Source organism: Manis pentadactyla, chromosome 2 (assembly GCF_030020395.1).
Source record: "Manis pentadactyla isolate mManPen7 chromosome 2, mManPen7.hap1, whole genome shotgun sequence".
NCBI classification, from domain to species: domain Eukaryota; kingdom Metazoa; phylum Chordata; class Mammalia; order Pholidota; family Manidae; genus Manis; species Manis pentadactyla.
The window spans coordinates 142,072,591-142,091,710 of NC_080020.1; the positions used below are offsets into that span (position 1 = coordinate 142,072,591).

Below are 19,120 nucleotides of genomic sequence, written 5' to 3' on the forward strand. Positions count from 1 at the left end.
ATACATTACCCCGTTTGGTGAGGTCTGCTCTTTTCTCCAGGTGTGTGCAGTCTGGTGCTGTCCTCTTTCTTGTTGCTCTCTGGATTAGTTGTATTAATTATATTTTTGTATTATATGTATATGGTTTTAGAAGGAAGTCTCTATCTCGCCTCTCACACCATTTTTAATCCTTTCTCTGTCAGGTGCATAGATATTTATAATGGTTCTATCCTGTTGTTGGACTGTATCATTAAGTAATGTCCTTCTTTATCTCTTGTTACTGTCTTTGTTTTGAAGTCTATTTTGTCTGACAGAAGAACTGTAACACCTGCTTTTTTCTCCCTATTGTTTGCATGAAATATCTTTTTCCATCCCTTCACTTATAGTCTGTTTATGTCTTTGGGTTTGAGGTGAGTCTCTTGTAAGCAGCATATAGATGGGTCTTGCTTTTTTATCCATTCTATTACTCTGTGTCTTTTGATTATTGCGTTCAGTCCATTTACATTTAGGGTGATTATCAATAGATGTGTACTTATTGCCATTGCAGGCTTTGGATTCGTGGTTACCAAAGGTTCAAGGTAGCTTCTTTACTATCTTACCGTCTAACTTTATCTCACTTATTATGCTATTATAAACACAGTCTGATGATTCTTTATTTCTCCCTTCTTAGTCTTCCTCCTCCACTCTATATGTTAGGTTGTTTTATTCTGTACTCTTTTATTTTTCCCTAGACTGCTTTTGTGGATAGCTGATTTTATTTTTTGCCTTTAGTTAGTATTTGGTTGGACTGCTTTCTTATCTGGATTTTATTTTCCATGGTGGCATCTATTTAGCCTTAGGAGTGCTTCCATCTAGAGCAGTCCCTTTAAAATACTCTGTAGAGGTGGTTTGTGGGAGGTAAATTCCCTCAGCTTTTCCTTATCTGGATATTATTTAATCCCTCCTTCAAATTTAAATGATAATCTTGCTGGATACACTATTCTTGACTCAAGGCCCTTTTGTTTCATTGCATTAAATATATCATGCCATTCTCTTCTGGCCCGTAAGGTTTCTGTTGAGAAGTCTGATAATAGCCTGATGGGTTTTCCTTTGTAGGTGATGTTTTTTCTCTCTTTGGCTGCTTTTAATACCCTGTCCTTGTCTTTGAACTTTGCCATTTTAATTATTTCATGGCTTGATGTTGTTCTCCTTGGGTCCCTTGTGTTGAGAGATCTGTGGGCTTCCATAGTCTGAGAGACTATTTTCTTCCCCAGCTTGGGGAAGTTTTCACCAATCATTTCTTCAAAGATACTTTCTATCTCTTTTTCTCTCTCTTCTTCTTCTTGTACTCCTATTATGTGAATATTGTTTCATTTGGATTGGTCACACAGTTCTCTTAACATTCTTTCATTCCTAGAGATCCTTTTATCTCTCTCTGCCTCAGCTTCTCTGTATTCCTGTTCTCTGATTTCTATTCTATTAACAGTCTCTTGCACCTGATCCAGTCTGCTTTTAAGTCCTTCCTTCCATTGCTTGTTTCATTTCTGTTATCTCCCTCTGGACTTCATCCCTTAACTCTTGCATATTTCTCTGCAACTCCATCAGCATGGTTATGACTTTTATTTTGAATTCTTTTTCAGGAACATTGGTTGTATCTGTCTCACCAGGCCCTCTCTCAGGAGTTTGAGTGATTTTAGACTGGACCAGGTTCTTCTGCCTTTTCATGACCATAGAAGTCATTGACGGTGAGTGGCACGTGTGTCCACTGGGAGAACAAAGTTCCTTCCTGCTTGCTGGTCACCTTGCCCTTCTCCTCTGCCTGTGCCGGTTGCCCGCACAGAGGGAGCAGTCTCTGTGTTAATCTCCTGAGCTGCTGTTGGCAGGGTGGCCCTTTGGGTAGCCTAGGGCACTGGCTGGGGTCGCAGATGAGTGGTGTGTGTTCTCCTGTGAGAACAGCACCCCTTCATGCCTTCCGGACTTTACACCAGCTTCCTCTGCTTGTGCTGTGCAGCTGCATGCAGGGGTCAGCCTCTGGGTCTGGCCCGGTTAGCTGCTCACTGGGAGAAGACTCTGTGTGGTTGCTGTGGGCAGGGCTGCTCCCCGGGTGGTCTACAGCAATGGTGGGTCAGCTGGTTTGCTTGCAGTGCTGGTGGGGTTTAATGAACTGCAGGCTGCTTATCGCTGTGAGGTCCTGTGGAGCTGTGTTGCCACCCAGAGGGTTAGGACGCCTGAAATTGCTTAAAATTCCCAGGCTGCTGGGTTAAGTGTGGCAGGACAGTTTTGTCCACCTGTTAAACCCTTGTCCCTTTAAGAGTTTTAAAGTGCCCACTTTTCTTTTGTCCCAGAGGAACCAGCTATGGGGACCTGCTCGCAGTCTCTGTCTCAGATTTTACTTTTCTGTTTCTCTTATATCCAGTACACCGTGCACTGTGTGTCTGTGCTCCTGGTGCAGATTACTAGGGCTGGTTGTTCAGTGGTCCTGTGCTTTCACTCCCTCCCCACTCAATTCTTTTCTTTTCCTCCTGCTGGTGAGCTGGGGTTAGGGGAGTGCTCGGGTCCTGCCTGGCCGCAGCTTGTATCTTATCCTTTTCATGAAATTCTGAGTTCTCGCATATGTAGATGTAGCCTGGCTGTTGTACTGTATCTTCTGGCCTCTCTTTTAGGAATAGTTGTATTTGCTGTATTTTCAAAATATCAATGGTTTGGGGATGGGATTTCCGCCACCCCACTCACACTGTCATCTTGAGGAATCCCCTGGACACTTCATTTTTTGTATTAATTTTGGAAATGTAAGTAGGTACAGCCTCTTTGAGGGGGAGTTTGGCAGTATGTTTATACATTTGATTAGTAATTACATGCTAGGAATTTATCACAAGGAAATTATCAGATGTGTAGAATGTTTGATTCTTATACAGGTGGTGTCCCTCTGAATCCACTGGAAAGCAGATGCTGAAGGGTTAAGAGTGCTAGAGATTGATTAAGGGTGGAAATGGGAGGGACGTAATACCTGTGAAGGAGAGGAAAAGGCTTCAGGCCCCTGATGCAGATCTTGACAGCTCTGAAAGGGAAGAGGTTAGGGTGCAGAGCTGGGCCGTGAGTCTCAGAGGCCATGCAGATCTGGCAAGTTTGGGTCCACCCAGTGCAGAGCTCTGCCTGCCTAGGGCAGAAGGGGCCATGCCCTGATACCCCACTGTGTGCAGTGCTTGGCTGTGATTACCTGGTAGCAGAGTGGTCTTGGGTTGAATATTATACAAATCTTTAAGGCTCAGCAGCTGGAGGCTGGCAGTGAACTTCATTCTTTGTAGCCAAAGGGCTAGTTCTTGTTTGAAGGGAGATCTGAGTAGCTCACCTCTTCAGTTCCACAAGAGGGATATTCTTTGCAGTACTACTAAAGTGACACAATTAGAAATGTTATTTTTTCCTAGAATAAACATAAAATACTTCTTTTCTGATTTTGGGGGAAAGTAATTACAAAATAAGATTGCGTTTGTATTTTAAGCAGTCACATGTATTACTCTAATAAGCTCTTGGTGAGCTTGAAATCCCCCTTTTTTACATGAACTACTATCAAAAATTTCTGTCTTCATGATTTTTCAAGGCTGAATATTAGACTTTGTAGTTACCTTTAACTTTTGTGCTTGTTGGAGATGATGGTAAAATTGAGGTGATATTTTAAGGGGACTTGGGCTTTGAGCTGCCTGGACTGAGACTATGCTGGGGGATTGAGGCAGGATGTGCCCCCAGGAGGCTGACAGTTGCTTAGCCTCAAGCTGCCCAGTTTTACTGATTTCAGTAAGATTCCTTTTTCCCCACTGGGTTATAATTAGCATTGACTTCTAGGATCTTCCTCTGCATAATTTGAATAGATAATGGTACTACTTGTGTTTAGGAAAATTTTAGATCAGCACTATCAACTTCATCTTAAAGTTTCCTTAACCGAAGATTTAATAAAATGATTTTAAATAACAGGTCTGCATAATCTTTCAGAGTATTGTTTAATGCCAAAGAATCCTGTCCTTGCAAAACCCGTAAATTAGGCCCAGATCATTATTTTGACCACTCTGCTTTTCATTCTATTACTTTTATTTTTTTTGTCCTAAAGAACTCCAAGAAACACCAGGGGACAATTTGAAAACTTTGATTCTATTTCTTGGATTAACTTTATAAAGATAAAAATTGTGGGAAAGGGAAGCTAAAAGCTGTTGTAAAAGCCAGGTCTGAATTCTGTTTCTCCAAGGCTCATTTTTCTATCCAGAGAGAGGCTATCAGGCAGTTTCAGCAATGTTCCCAGGTAGGGTAAAAAAATTGTTAACTAAGGTCCTTTGTGAAAGAATCACTAAATGTTTTCCCAGAATTGTCTGATAGGAAGGAAGTCATCTGCTCCATGTCTTTCAGGAACCCCACCCCAGGACAAATGTGTGCTACCTCCACTGTTTTGCTAGAACTATCCAAACTGAAATTTTCAAGAAAGTGGAGAACCTGACCTGCCTCCACCTTTCCCAGAATGTTCTGCACTGTTTTCTGTGATTCACTGTATATTACAACCTGTAAAAAATAAATGTTAGACTGGGCCAGGAGTTAAGGGTAATCTGTATATAGTTTCTTTCCTTCTAGGGAGTAGGTGTACAGGTTTTAAAACATGTGTTTTTGTATGTATGTTGTATGTGTATATTTAAAATAAAAGCAAACCAACTGTGGTCAAGTGTGGATAGTGATTTTGTTGGTCCACCTTGCACTTTGGAATGAGATTGTGATTGCCTGATGTGAATGTGTGTTTCTCTGAGGTAAGTTCTTAAGATCAAGGGCTATGTCTTACTCCTCTTGAGACCCCAGGACCCAGCACAGAGATTTGCGCATAGCAAGTAGGTGGTCAGTGATAATGTTGGGGGAGCATTGTGTATTTTCCTGGGTTTTTCTCCTTGCCGCAACAAAGAATTGAAGGGCAGAGACACAGTTGTGAAGCAGAGTAAAAGTTTTGCTTAAAGTTACTTAAAGAGAGAAAAAGTGTGGGTGACCTCAGAGAGGAGAGGCACCCTGAAAGGTTTAAGTTTTATTGAAAGAGAGCAAGTGCATGCTTGGAGAAAGGGGAGTGTGAGCTACCTCGTAGAAGAGGCACACTGGAAGGTTGAGATAAAGTTTTAAGGCTGTGCACTTAGAAAGTATGGATGACCTCAGAGGGAGGTGCGCACTGAAAGGTTTAGTGTCTGGGATTTTATAAGTGGTTGAAGATTTTCAGGAATGTGAGGCAGGGCCAGCTGCAGACTGGCCAGATTGTCCCAGAATGTTTATTTTTGTTAAGACATTAAGTTTCTTTCTTTTCTGTTTTCTTTTTTTAACTTAACACAAAAAATATACTCCTTTTATTCCTTTATAGGATGTCAGTTTCTGTCTGGAAGCATATCAGTCAAGACTGTCTGCCCTACCTCCAAGATGGGCTGAGCCACTGTCCATTTGATTAAAATGCAGTCTTAGCTTTAAGATACAGTTCTTCCAGAATAAGCTGGGCCTTTTAGCATGTGCTAAAGTAAATCTTACAATGGTATGTTCTAATTGACACAATGAAAACACAGGCTATGCTGAGACTTTTCTTTATCTGGGGAGTATTCAAGCTTCAAGGCTAAGTTGCTCCTCAGGTTAATTCTGAGTCCCTTCTAGTGGGCTTTACTGGCCTTATTCTCTTTCCACCCTGCTCATACCTATTTTCTTGCCTACCAATGGAACAACACTAAAGTTCTACTTCCAGATTTTTTTTTTCAATTTAGGGTTTGCCACTGGAGGGACTTGGTCAGCTCTTGTCCCCTTATTATCTTTAATAATGTCCTATTAACTTATTGAAAACTTTTCATTCTAAAACTTGTTTTGGAAATTTGACTAGTTCAGTTGTACTACTGGAAATTATTAAAAATAATTGTTTATAATACTTTTATGTGACTCATACTTCCTGAACAAAACATTTACCCACAGAGATTGTTATGTGGGGTTTTTGGCAGGTGTTCAGAAACACAGGAAATGAATAATAAGTGGGTATTTGACATGAACTTAAATGACATAAGTTAAATCAAGGTTTTATTAGTAAAAGTTTAATGATAAGGTACAGAACTTTTCTTATTTTTTCTAAGCAAATTTTACTTACCAACCAAATTGCTTACTTTGTAGCATTTCACAAAAGTGGCCACATGTTGTCCATTACATTAAAAACCAAAAACTGCCCCGAATAGCCAAAGCAATCCTGAGTAGGAAGAATAAAGCAGGGGGGTTCTCACTACCCAACTTCAAGCTCTATTAGATACCACAGTAATCAAGACAATTTGGTACTGGCACAAGAACAGACCCACAGACCAGGGGAACAGAATAGAGACTCCAGACATTAACCTAAACATATATGGTCAATTAATATATGATAAAGGAGCCATGGACATACAATGGGGAAATGACAGCTTGTTCAACATCTGGTGTTGGCAAAACTGGACAGCTACATGTAAGAGAATGAAACTGGATCATTGTCTAACACCATACACAAAAGTAAATTTGAAATGGATCAAAGACCTGAATGTAAGTCATGAAACCATAAAACTCATAGAATAAAACATAGGCAAAAATCTCTTGGACATAAACATGAGCGACTTCTTCATGAACACATCTCCCCAGGCAAGGGAAACAAAAGCAAAAATGAACAAGTGGGACTACATCAACCTGAAGAGCTTCTGTACAGCAAAGGACACCATGAATAGAACAAAAAGGCATCTTACAGTATGGGAGAATATATTCATAAATGACAGATCCGACAGAGGGTTGACATCCAAAATATATAAAGAGCTCATGCACCTTAACAAACAAAAAGCAAATAATCCAATCAAAAAATGGTCAGAGGAGCAAAAATCTAAAAATAGAAATACCATTTGACCCAGGAATTCCACTCCTAGGAATTTACCCTATGAATACAGCAGTCAAGTTTGATAAAGACATATTCACCCCTATGTTTATCGTGGCACTATTCACAATAGCCAAGAAATGGAAGCAACCTAAGTGTACATCAGTAGATGAATGGACAAAGAAGATGTGGTACATATACACAATGGAATATTATTCAGCTATAAGAAGTAAACAGATCCTACCATTTGCAATAACATGGATGGAGTTAGAGGGTATGGATGGAGTTAGAGGGTATTATACTCAGTGAAATAAGCCAAGTGGAGAAAGACAAGTATCAACTGACTTCACTCATCTGTGGGGTATAAGAACAAAGAAAAAACTGAAGGAGCAAAACAGCAGCAGACTCACAGAACCCAAGAATGGACTAACAGTTACCAAAGTGAAAGGGACTGGGGAGATGGGTGGGAAGGGAGGGATAAGGGGGGGGAAGAAAGGGGGCACTATGATTAGCATGTATAATGTGGGGGGAGGCATGTGGAGGGTTGTGCAACACAGAGAAGACAAGTAGTGATGACTCTACAGCATCTTACTACGCTGCTGGACAGTGACTGTAATGGGGTTTGTAGGGGGGACTTGGTGAAGGGGGGAGCCTAGTAAACATAATGTTCCTCATGTAATTGTAGATTAACGATACCAAAATTTTAAAAAAATGGTCAGAGGGACTGAACAGACAGTTCTCCAAAGAAGAAATTCAGATGGCCAACGGACACATGAAAAGATGCTCCACATCGCTAGTCATCAGAGAAATGCAAATTAAAACCACAATGAGATATCACCTCACACCAGTAAGGATTGCCACCATTCAAAAGACAAACAACAACAAATGTTGGCAAGGTTGTGAAGAAAGGGGAACCCTCCTATACTGCTAGTGGGAATGTAAATTAGTTCAACCATTGTGGAAAGCAGTATGGAAGTTCCTCAAAAAACTCAAAATAGAAATACCATTTGGCCCAGGAATTCCACTCCTAGAAATTTACCCTAAGAATGCAGCAGTCAAGTTTGATAAAGACATATGCACCCCTATGTTTATCACAGCACTATTCACAATAGCCAAGAAATGGAATCAACCTAAGTCTCCATCAGTAGATGAATGGACAAAGAACATGTGGTACATATACACAATGGAATATTATTCAGCAATAATAAGTAAACAAATCCTACTGTTTGCAACAACATGGATGGAGCTAGAGGGTATTATGCTCAGTGAAATAAGCCAAGTGGAGAAAAACAAGTATTAAATGATTTCACTCATATGTGGAGTATAAGAACAAAGAAAAAACTGAAGGAGCAAAACAGCAGCAGACTCACAGAACCCAAGAATGGACTAACAGTTACCAAAGGTAAAGGGACTGGGGAGGATGGGTGAGAAAGGAGGGATAAGGGGGTGGGGTAAGAAAGGCGGCATTACGATTAGCATGTATAATGTGGTGTTGCACAGGAAGGGCTGTGCAACACAGAAGACAAGTAGTGATTCTACAACATCTTACTATGCTGATGGACAGTGACTGCAATGGGGTATGTGGGGGGACTTGGTGATGGGGTGAGTCTAGTAGACAATGTTCCTCATGTAATTGTAGATTAATGATACACAACAAAAAAACTACTTTCTTACCATAATTTTTTTTAATGTTTGATTTTAATTAAAGTTCTGTAGTTGGTAGGTTGAAATAATACAGCCTTCAGTTAACTAGATGTGTGGCACCTCCTCGTATCAGTGTTGTGAACAGATGGAGCATTTCATCAGGAGGCCACACTGAGTGAGGATATTGTACTCCTGCACTCGGCCCAGCTAACACAGGCTCCACACAGGGCCCTGAGCAGGTGTTTTCCATGGCACTTCTCCATCTTCCCTCTCAAGTCAGACTCTTCAGACTTCCTCTATCAGCTGTTCATCTGTTGTCTCTAATCTGTTACCTCATTCCTAACTTCAGCAGGAGACCAATGAACCCTTTTATTCCCACCAGCCTCTTCTGCTCACTTCTGCCTTCCTCTGGTGCTCAGGGACTTCTCTGCCTTAAATGCCACCTAATCTGATGCTTTACCACTTCCCTGACTCTATTCAACATCATTGTCGTCTTCGAAAACTCTCCAGACGTCTGTAACTACCATGACTCTCTGTTCACTCTCACTTTTCTGTCCTGGCATAGGAAAGGGATGTGATCTACTGCTTAAGTGCCTCACAGTGCCTGGGGTGATGGAGATTATGGGAATGCAGGGGACTGGCTGGAAGTAAGGTGAAATATGTGTATAGTTAACAAAAAAACTGTAAGTCAGTTTTGATGTGCTTGTTATTACATATTTTCAATTTTAATTAAATTGTGAAAACATAGCACATACCTGCGTGTTTATCACCAGCTTTTGTTGTGTACTTTTATATGCTCTCATGTGTTTCTATCTTCCAACTGAAAAGAGGCATGTCATGTTGGAACAGTGTGGTCTGTTAGCTGCTCAGGATTTGAAAACACTGTATGTGTATTGGTTAAGTCACAAGGCCAGCTTTCAAAAGTTTGAATTACCCAGAATGTACCGGAGGAATGTTGTTAGCATTCTGTAACTTCTGGTCATGATGCATGTTGTGGGCCTCTGTGGGATTGCATTCCTAATCCATAGGGTGGCAGGGAGTTGAGGTGCCAGAAGTACCACTCCCTTGCTACAGTGGTAAGGTTCTCCCTTTCATCATACCTATGGGCAAAGCTGTTTGTGGCAGCATGTTCATTGTAATTAAAGATGAAGGGACTGCCGAAATAAAGGTAGAACATCCATCTCTATATGTGCCATAGTACAGCAGCACTATGAGGTAGTGCCATGGACTAGTGGAACACTGTCCAGGATGCAGAGACCTGGTGGCCTCTGGGAAAGCAGAACACTGTCCAGGATGCAGAGTCAGGTGGCCTCTGGGAAAGGGAACTACTGCAGTACTAACTAGGGAGTCAGAGGCAGGAAGGGAACCTAACTTGCAGTGTTCTCTCATTGGCATTGTTAGCATTGTTTTCTTTGCCACATGCATGTTAATATTGCTTTTTTAAAATGCCACATTTTCTCGGTCTCTTGTGCTACCCTCAGAGGTGGAGACCAATGCCTGGAGAGGTGCCATGGCTGCACATAGCTCCTCCTGTACTCTTTTCTCCCATCCCTTAATGCTGCACACAGTGACTGTGTATTTAGTTTACAGTTGGGACAGTGGTAAAAGGAACACCAGCTTTGCAGTCTGATCAGACCTATGTCTACAGCTTATTGGCTTGTATGATGTGGGAAAGTTATTTAACTTTCCAGAATACTAATTTTCTCATTTAGACTGTGGGAATAATAATATAACATGTATAGCTCAAATCTGTTGTAAAGCTTAAGAAAATATACTTCATAAGCTAGCGTAGTGACCCCAAATAGCCAAAGCAATCCTGAGAAGGAAGAATAAAGCGGGGGGGGTGGTGGATTATGTTCCCCGACTTCAAGCTCTACTACAAAGCCACAGTAATCAAGACAATTTGGAATTGGCACAAGAACAGAGCCATACACCAGTGGAACAGACTAGAGAGCCCAGATATAAATCCAAGCATATAAGGTCAATTTTAATATACGATAAAGGAGCCATGGATGCACAATGGGGAAATGACAGCCTCTTCAACAACTGGTGTTGGCAAAACTGGACAGCTACATGCAAGAGAATGAAACTGGATTATTGTCAAACTCAATACACAAAAGTAAACTCAAAGTGGATTAAAGACCTGAATGTAAGTCATGAAACCATAAAACTCTTCGAAGATAACATAAGCAAAAATCTTCTGAATATAAACATGAGCAACTTTTTCCTGAACACATCTACTTGGGCAAGGAAAACAAAAGAAAAATGAACAAATGGGACTACATCATGCTGAAAAGCTTCTGTACAGCAAAGGACATCATCAGCAGAACAAAAAGGCATCCTACAGTAGGGGAGAATATATTTGTAAATGACATGTGTGACAGGGGTTAACATCCAAAATATATAAAGAACTCATATGCCTCAACACCCAAAAAGCAAATAACCCTATTAAAAAACGGGCATAGGATATGAACAGACACTTCTCCAAAGAAGAAATTCAGATGGCCAACAGGCACATGAAAAGATGCTCCACATCGCTATTCATCAAGGAAATGCAAATAAAAATCACAATGAGGTATCACCTCACACCAGTTTGCATGGCCAACATAGAAGAGACTAGGAACAACAAATGCTGGTGAGGTTGTGGAGAAAGGGGAACCCCCCTACACTGCTGGTGGGAATGCAAAACTAGTTCAACCATTGTGGAAAGAGGTGTGGAGGTTCCTCAAAAAACTCAAAATAGAAATACCATTTGACCCAGGAATTCAACTTCTAGGAATTTACGCTAAGAATGCAGGATCCCAGTTTCAAAAAGACATATGCACCCCTATGTTTATCGCAGCACTATTTACAATAGCCAAGAAATGGAAGCAACCTAAGTGTCCATCAGTAGATGAATGGATAAAGAAGATATGGTACATATATGCAATGGAATATTATTCAGCCATAAGAAAACAAATCCTACCATTTGTAGCAACATGGATGGAGCTAGAGGGTATTATGCTCAGTGAAATAAGCCAGGTTGAGAAGGACAAGTACCAAATGATTTCACTCATCTGTGGAGCATAAGAACAAAGCAAAAACTGAAGGAACAAAATAGCAGCAGACTCAAATGAACCCAAGAATGGACTAACAGTTGCCAAAGGAAAAGGGACTGGGGAGGGTGGGTAGGAAGGGAAGGAGAAGGGGAATAAGGGGCATTATGATTAGCACACATAATGTGGAGGAGGGGCACAGGGAAGGCAGTATAGCACAGAGAAGGCAAGTAGTGACTCTATAGCATCTTACTATGCTGATGGACAGTGACTGCAATGTGGTATGTGGTGGGACTTGATAATGGGGAAAATCTAGTAACCACAATGTTGCTCATGTGATTGTATATTAATGATACCAAAAAAAAAACAAGCTAGCATATTGATAGGATATAAATTACACTTATTTCTTTTTCAGTTGGATAATTAAGGAACTTGTTCAGATTTTAAAATCCTTGCTTTCCAACAATACTGAAATTAGAGCATTAACATTTCTCCTTCAAGGCATGCGACAGAGGAATATGTTTGAGTGCCTTCCTGATTCCTAGACTATTGAGTAGAACAGCATATTCCCTCTTTTTAATCCCGTAGTATCTTCTAAATAAAAATAATGTTCTTTTGTTTTTCTGGATGCAAATGGAAGTTTATTATGTTTTAAAATATTTTTGTGTCTAAGTGTATTGCTGTATATTATGTGTTGTATGTATTATTTACTTCTGCAAATACCTATCCAGCAAGAACACCAGTTTTAAGCGTGAGTCACTTGTATAGATTATGAGTTGAACTTGGTGATAGTGACAATATTATTATTCATTTTTTATATAAATATATTATTTAGATACCAAGTTATTTTGAATAATCTTTTCTTTTCGTGCTCTTTCAGCCTCATGTGCCAACAAAAACAGCTTGTATGTCCTCACCAGTGTCTGATGATGAACAGAGAGTGAGTATAACTTTTAAATAGACCCATATTGTGCTCCAGATGACCCTATGATTTCAGAGATGCTCAGAGAGCATCTTCTTTCATTTCCTTGACATTAAAATCATAGATAAAGAACCAGATGGGAGTCTCTAGGACATTTAGTTCAACTTTTATCAAATAGAACTGAACTCTTAACAAGTATTATTCTAATTTTGAATACTTTCATCTGGGAAGCACAGTGTTTCCTCACTTTTTTTTTTTTGGTATCATTAATCTACAATTACATGAGGAACATTATGTTTACTACACTCCCCCCATCATCAAGCAACCCCCACAAACCCCATTACAGTCACTGTCCATCAGCATAGTAAGATGCTGTAGAATCACTACTTGTCTTTTCTGTGTTGCATAGCCCTCCCCATGTCCCACCCCCAAATTATACATGCTAATCATAATGCCCCCTTTTTTATTTCCCCTTTTATCCCTCCCTTCCCACCCATCCTCCCCAGGCCCTTTCCCTTTGGTAACTGTTAGTCCACTCTTCGGTTCTGTGAGTCTGCTGCTGTTTTTTTCCTTCAGTTTTTTCTTTGTTCTTATACTCCACATATGAGTGAAATCATTTGGTACTTGTCTTTCTCCGCCTGGCTTATTTCACTGAGCATAATACCCTCTAGCTCCATCCATGCTGTTTCAAATGGTAGGATTTGTTTTCTTCTTATGGCTGAATAATATTCCATTGTGTATATGTACCACATTTTCTTTATCCATTCATCTATTGGTGGACACTTAGGTTGCTTCCATTTCTTGGCTATTGTAAATAATGCTGCAATAAACATGGGGGTGCATCTGTCTTTTTCAAACTGCGCTGCCGCATTCTTAGGGTAAATTCCTAGAAGTGGAATTCCTGGGTCAAATGGTATTTCTATTTTGAGCTTTTTGAGGAACCTCCATACTGCTTTCCACAATGGTTGAACTAATTTACATTCCCACCAGCAGTGTAGGAGGGTTCCCCTTTCTCCACAACCTCGCCAACATTTGGTGTGAGGCGATATCTCACTGGTTTTAATTTGCATTTCTCTGATGACTCAATATGGAGGATCTTTTCATGTGTCTGTTGGCCATCTGAATTTCTTCTTTGGAGAACTGTCTGTTCAGCTCCTCTGCCCATTTTTTAATTGGATTATTTGCTTTTTGTTTGTTGAGGTGCATGAGCTCTTTATATATTTTGGATGTCAACCCTTTATCGGATCTGTCATTTATGAATATATTCTCCCATACTGTAGGATGCCTTTTTGTTCTATTGGTGGTGTCCTTTGCTGTACAGAAGGTTTTCAGCTTGATATAGTCCCACTTATTCATCTTTGCTTTGGTTTCCCTTGCCCGGGGAGATATGTTCATGAAGAGATTTTTGTCCAAGAGATTTTTGCCTGTTTTTTTCTAAGAGTTTTATGGTTTCATAACTTACATTCAGGTATTTGATCCATTTCAAATTTACTTTTGTGTATGGGGTTAGGCATTCTCTTACATGTAGCTATCCAGTTTTGCCAATACCAGCTGTTGAAGAGGCTGTCATTTCCCCATTGTATGTCCATGGCTGCTTTATCATATATCAATTGACCATATGTGCTTGGGTTAGTATCTGGATTCTCTGTTCTGTTCCACTGGTATGTGGGTCTGTTCTTTTGCCAGTACCAAATTGTCTTGATTACTGTGGCTTTGTAGTAGAGCTTGGAGTTGGGAAGCAAGATCTGCCCCTAACCCCCCCCCCCCCACTTTATTTTTCCTTCTCAGGATTGCTTTGGCTATTCATGGTCTTTGGTGGTTCCATATGAATTTTAGAACTATTTGTTCCAGTTCGTTGAAGAATCCTGTTGGTAATTTGATAGGGATTGCATTGAATTTGTAGATTGCTTTGGGCAGGATGGCCATTTTGACAATATTAATTCTTCCTAGCCAAGGGCATGGGATGAGTTTCCATTTGTTTGTGTCCTCTTTAATTTCTCTTAAAAGTGTCTCGTAGTTTTCAGGGTATAGGTCTTTCACACGCTTGGTTAGGTTTATTATTAGGTATTTTATTGTTTTTGATGCAATTGTGAATGGAATTGTTTTCCTGATTTCTCTTTCTGTAGTTCATCGTTAGTGTATAAGATAGCAACATATTTCTGTGTATTAATTTTGTATCCTGCAACTTTGCTGCATTCAGGTATTAGTTCTAGTAGTTTTGGAGTGGAGTCTTTAGGGTTTTATATGTACAATATCATGTCATCTGCAAATAGTGACAGTTTGACTTCTTCTTTTCTTGTTTCCTTACTTTTAAAAAATATTTTATCAAATGTACATCACAGTGGTTCAACAGTCCCCATCCCCTTCCCCCGCCCCCGCCCACTCCCATCCCCCTTAGTATGCACTAGTGAGGTCTCAGTGTCTGAATCTAATGCTGTTATGCTGTTTTGTTCTTCTGTTTTGTTTTGTTTTATATTCCACAAATATAAAACATATTTATATTTGAATATAAATATAAATCTGTGAAATCTTGTGGTACTTGTCTTTCTCCACCTGGCTTATTTCCCTGAGCATATTACCCTCTAGATCCATCCATGTTGTTGCAAATGGCAGAATTTCTTTGCTTTTTATCCCTGACCAATATTCCATTGTATATATGTAGCACATCTTTTTTTTTATTATTAAGGTATCATTGATATACAATCTTATGAACATTTCACATAGGTAACATGTGGTCACTACATTCACCCTTATCATCAAGTCCCACTCCCATGTCCCATTGCAGTCAGTGTCTGTCAGCATAGTAAGATGCTGTAGAGTCACTGCTTGTCTTCTCTTGTGCTATACTGCCTTTCCCACAACCCCCCTACATTATGTGTGTTAATCATAATGCCCCTTAATCCCCTTATCCCTCCCTCTGCACCCACACTCCCCACCCCCTTCCCTTTGGTGACCCCTAGTCTCTTCTTGGAGTCTGTGAGTCTGCTGCTGTTTTGTTCCTTCAGTTTGGCTTTGTTTTTATACTCCACAAATGAGTGAAATCATTTGGTACTTGTCTTTCTCTGCCTGGCTTATTTCACTGAAGGTAATACCCTTTTGCTCCATCCATGTTGCAAATGGTTGGATTTGTTTTCTTCTTATGGCTGAATAATATTCCATTGTGTATATGTACTATATCTTCTTTATCCATTCATTTACTGATGGACACTTAGGTTGCTTCCGTATCTAGGCTATTGTAAATAGTGGTGCAATAAACAGGGGTACGTATGTCTTTTGAATCCAGGATGTTGTTTTCCTCACTTTTTTTGTAGTCATAAAGAGAACATACTTACACAACTAAAAGGGATTCAAAAGGCAGAAAAGAGAATACAGTGTGTTTTCTGTTGCTCCATAACAAATTGCCATAAATATAACTGCTTAAAACAATACTTGTGTATTAGTCCTCGGTTCTGTTGATTGGAAGCCAGGCCTGTCACAGCTGGCTCTTCTCTTCATGGTCTCACCCTCAGGGTGATGCTCACATTGGTTTATCTGAGGCTGCCCTTCCAAATTCTTCCTGGTTGTTCCAGAAATCTCTTTCTTGCCAGCTGGTTGCTGTTACCTCTTAGAGATCATTCTCAGGTCATTGCTGTATGGCGCCTTCTATTCCATACAACAAGGGAGAACTTGAATATTTAATCCCCTTCAAGTTTCAAATCCCTTTCATCTAGAAGTTTTCAGTCTCTTTTAAGGCTTACCTTATTACATCAGGTTCACCCAGGATAATACCCGCTTCTAAAGTTAACTAATTTGGGACCTTAATTTCATCTACAAAATCCCTTCACAGCAGCACCTAGATTAGTGTTTGGATAACTAGAAGGTTGTAGGTATATCTGGAACCTCTAATCTTGGGGTTCATCTTAGAATTATGCCCACTTTATACAGTAAAATTGACTTTCTCACCTCCACCTCAAAGAACACTCCCTCAACCTTCAAGCCCACACACCCAATGGGGACTACTTCTAGTAGGCTGTTACTACACTTTGAGTCATTTTTACCTATATTCACTATATTTGAGAAAATATGGAAAAATATATCTTTTTCTTTTTAACCTAAAAAAAAAAGTAGTACATAAATCCCTGTTTGGATACTTAGTTTTGAGATTTATCATGTGGTGGTATGTCTCAGTAGTTACATATTCCATTGTACAGATTACTGCAGTTTATTTATGCATTCGCCAGTTGTTGGACATCTGGTTGTTACCAGTTTTTGATGATTTTTGTAGTAAAGCTGCTATGAATATGCATTCATAAGTTGTTGTGTGTATGCATGTTTTTATTTTTCTTTTGTGCCTACAAATGGGGTTTTGGTTGTATAGTAAGTGTGTATTTAACTTGATAAGAAACTACCCATCTGTTTCCCAAAGTGGGGGAGTATAATAATCATAACATCTTTTTTAGTTTCTTTGGTAAATTATATTTATCTTTTCAAATGTGCCTATATTCTAATCTAGTAGAAATTTTTTAAATTGTTGCTGTGTTTTTGTTTCCTTTCAGCAAAAAGAAAATGTTCGTTCTTTAATTATGTCTGGCCATGTTGGTTTTGAGAATTTGCCTGATCAGCTGGTGAACAGATCCATTCAGCAAGGCTTCTGTTTTAATATTCTCTGTGTGGGTAAGGGCCACTCTCCCTTGTAGTACCCCTGCTCACCTCATCTTATTAGCAGTGTGATACCCACATCATCAATTTTGAAATCATGATCACAGATTTTTTTTTCTGTTATTTAAATTTTATCAGTTATTTTTTCTTAGCTGTACTACTTTAATTTTGTTTCTTCTTTAAATATTTCAATACTTTCTTCAGAGTACTGAGTAACTTAGCAAACATTTTTCTTTTTGAGTTAGAATAAGGAAGTTCCTTTATTACTAGGATGAGGTTTTTTTAATGCTCTGCTAATTACTCAGTGGACCAGTCTTAGCATGTATGTCTTTCATGGACAACACAGACTTTGACATACTTGAAATATTTGGGTTCCTTAAAACCACTGTAAGTTTTTTTCCTCATCCATCTTGTGTGCCTGTGAAGATGTACCTTTGTTTCCTTCAGGGGAGACTGGAATTGGAAAATCAACACTGATGGACACAATGTTTAATACTAATTTTGAAGACCAGGAATCCTCACATTTTTACTCAAACGTTAGACTAGAGGCTCAGACATATGACCTCCAGGAAAGTAATGTTCAACTGACACTGACCATTGTGAATACAGTAGGATTTGGTGACCAAATAAACAAAGAAGACAGGTAAGTGTTTTCTAGTAATAAAACATGTCTTTCTTATTTTAGGACTTACACCTTCTTTCCCTAGAGGCTATGATTTGACTTTCTTCTGTAGAAACCATACCTTTCCTCCCAGACATTTTTAACAAATTTATGTTTTTCTATCCAGTTGTCTAGTTTATTTAGAATAATTTGATATTAAAATGTGTATTTCAGCAAAATAGTTGATTTCCTCATATGTCTATTCAGTGTGTATTGAGTACTTTACTAATTCAGGTAGGACTTCTCTTATTGAGGAAGAAAACCAAGACATACAATGGCAATATAATGGTCAAATCTGTGGCACATGATGTTTTTTGTGAAATTCTAACCAAATTAGACACATGCATTATTAAGCAATGCAGGAGAGATTTGATAATGAAATTTTTATTTCATGTTATGTCATTATTTCTCAGGATATAAAGATTGATAACAGATTCTATGTGAAACTTAAAACTATTAAAGGGGAAGTGGATTGGGGTAAAACAATAACTTTTTGTTCTTTTTCCTTTTTGAAATGTTTGTATTGTTTTTATTAATTTCCTAGTTTGCTGAGGTTTGCCTTAGAGGGAAAATATTTTGCATGATTGACTTTATGACACATGTGAGCCTTTTTAGCACAGTTGTGTGTTCTTTAAATTTCAAGAACTATGTGAGAACTTTCTAAGAAGCTTAGTGGCAGAGGCAAAGTCCTATGACCTGTTGCTTTAAATCATTTTATTTTATTTTATTTTATTATTTTATTTTATTTATTTATTTTATATTAAGGTATTATTGATATACACTCTTATGAAGATTTCACATGAAAAAACAATGTGGTTACTATACTCACCCATTATCATGTCCCCTCCGTACCCCATTGCAGTCACTGCCCATCAATATAGTAAGATGCCACAGAGTCACTATTTGCCTTCTCTGTGCTACACTGTCTTCCTCCTGATCCCCGCCACACCATGTGTGCCAATCATAAACACGCCTGAATCCCCTTCTCCCTCCCCACCTGCCCTCCCACACCATCCCCTTTGGTAACTACTAGTTCCTTCTGGGAGTCTGTGAGCCTGTTGCTGTTTTGTTCCTTCAATTTTGCTTTGTTGTTATACTCCATGAATGAGAGAAATCATTTGGTACTTGTCTTTCTCAACCTGGCTTATTTCACTGAGCATAGTATCCTCCTCCATCCATGCTGTTGCAAATTGTAGAATCTGTTTCTTTCTTATGGCTGAGTAGTATTCCGTTGTGTATATGTACCACCTCTTCTTTATGCATTCATCTACTGATGGACACTTAGGTTGCTTCCATATCTTAGCGATTATAAATAGTGCTGCAATAAACATAGGGGCACATATGTCTTTTTGAATCTGAGAGATTATATTCTTTGGGTAAATTCCTAGGAG

General features: G+C 39.2%; 1 protein-coding gene across 5 annotated transcripts in view; it reads left to right on the top strand.

Annotated features, from left to right (window-relative positions):
* SEPTIN10 (septin 10) overlaps window positions 1–19,120 on the top strand; it is a 112,454-nt gene that overhangs the window by 37,403 nt on the left and 55,931 nt on the right. For 2 of the 5 annotated variants that reach the window (XR_008995708.1, XM_036920469.2), the window contains exons 2-4: window positions 12,389–12,448; window positions 16,966–17,083; window positions 17,516–17,711. Coding sequence is in view for 4 of the 5 variants with exons in the window: in XM_036920469.2 (XP_036776364.2) it covers window positions 12,389–12,448; window positions 16,966–17,083; window positions 17,516–17,711 (374 nt within the window). In the remaining variant the exon portion in view is untranslated. Of the gene's footprint in view, window positions 1–1,598; window positions 1,704–12,388; window positions 12,453–16,965; window positions 17,084–17,515; window positions 17,712–19,120 lie in introns of all 5 variants that reach the window. The other 3 variants (XM_057496858.1, XM_057496857.1, XM_057496859.1) reach the window with 3 other exon arrangements.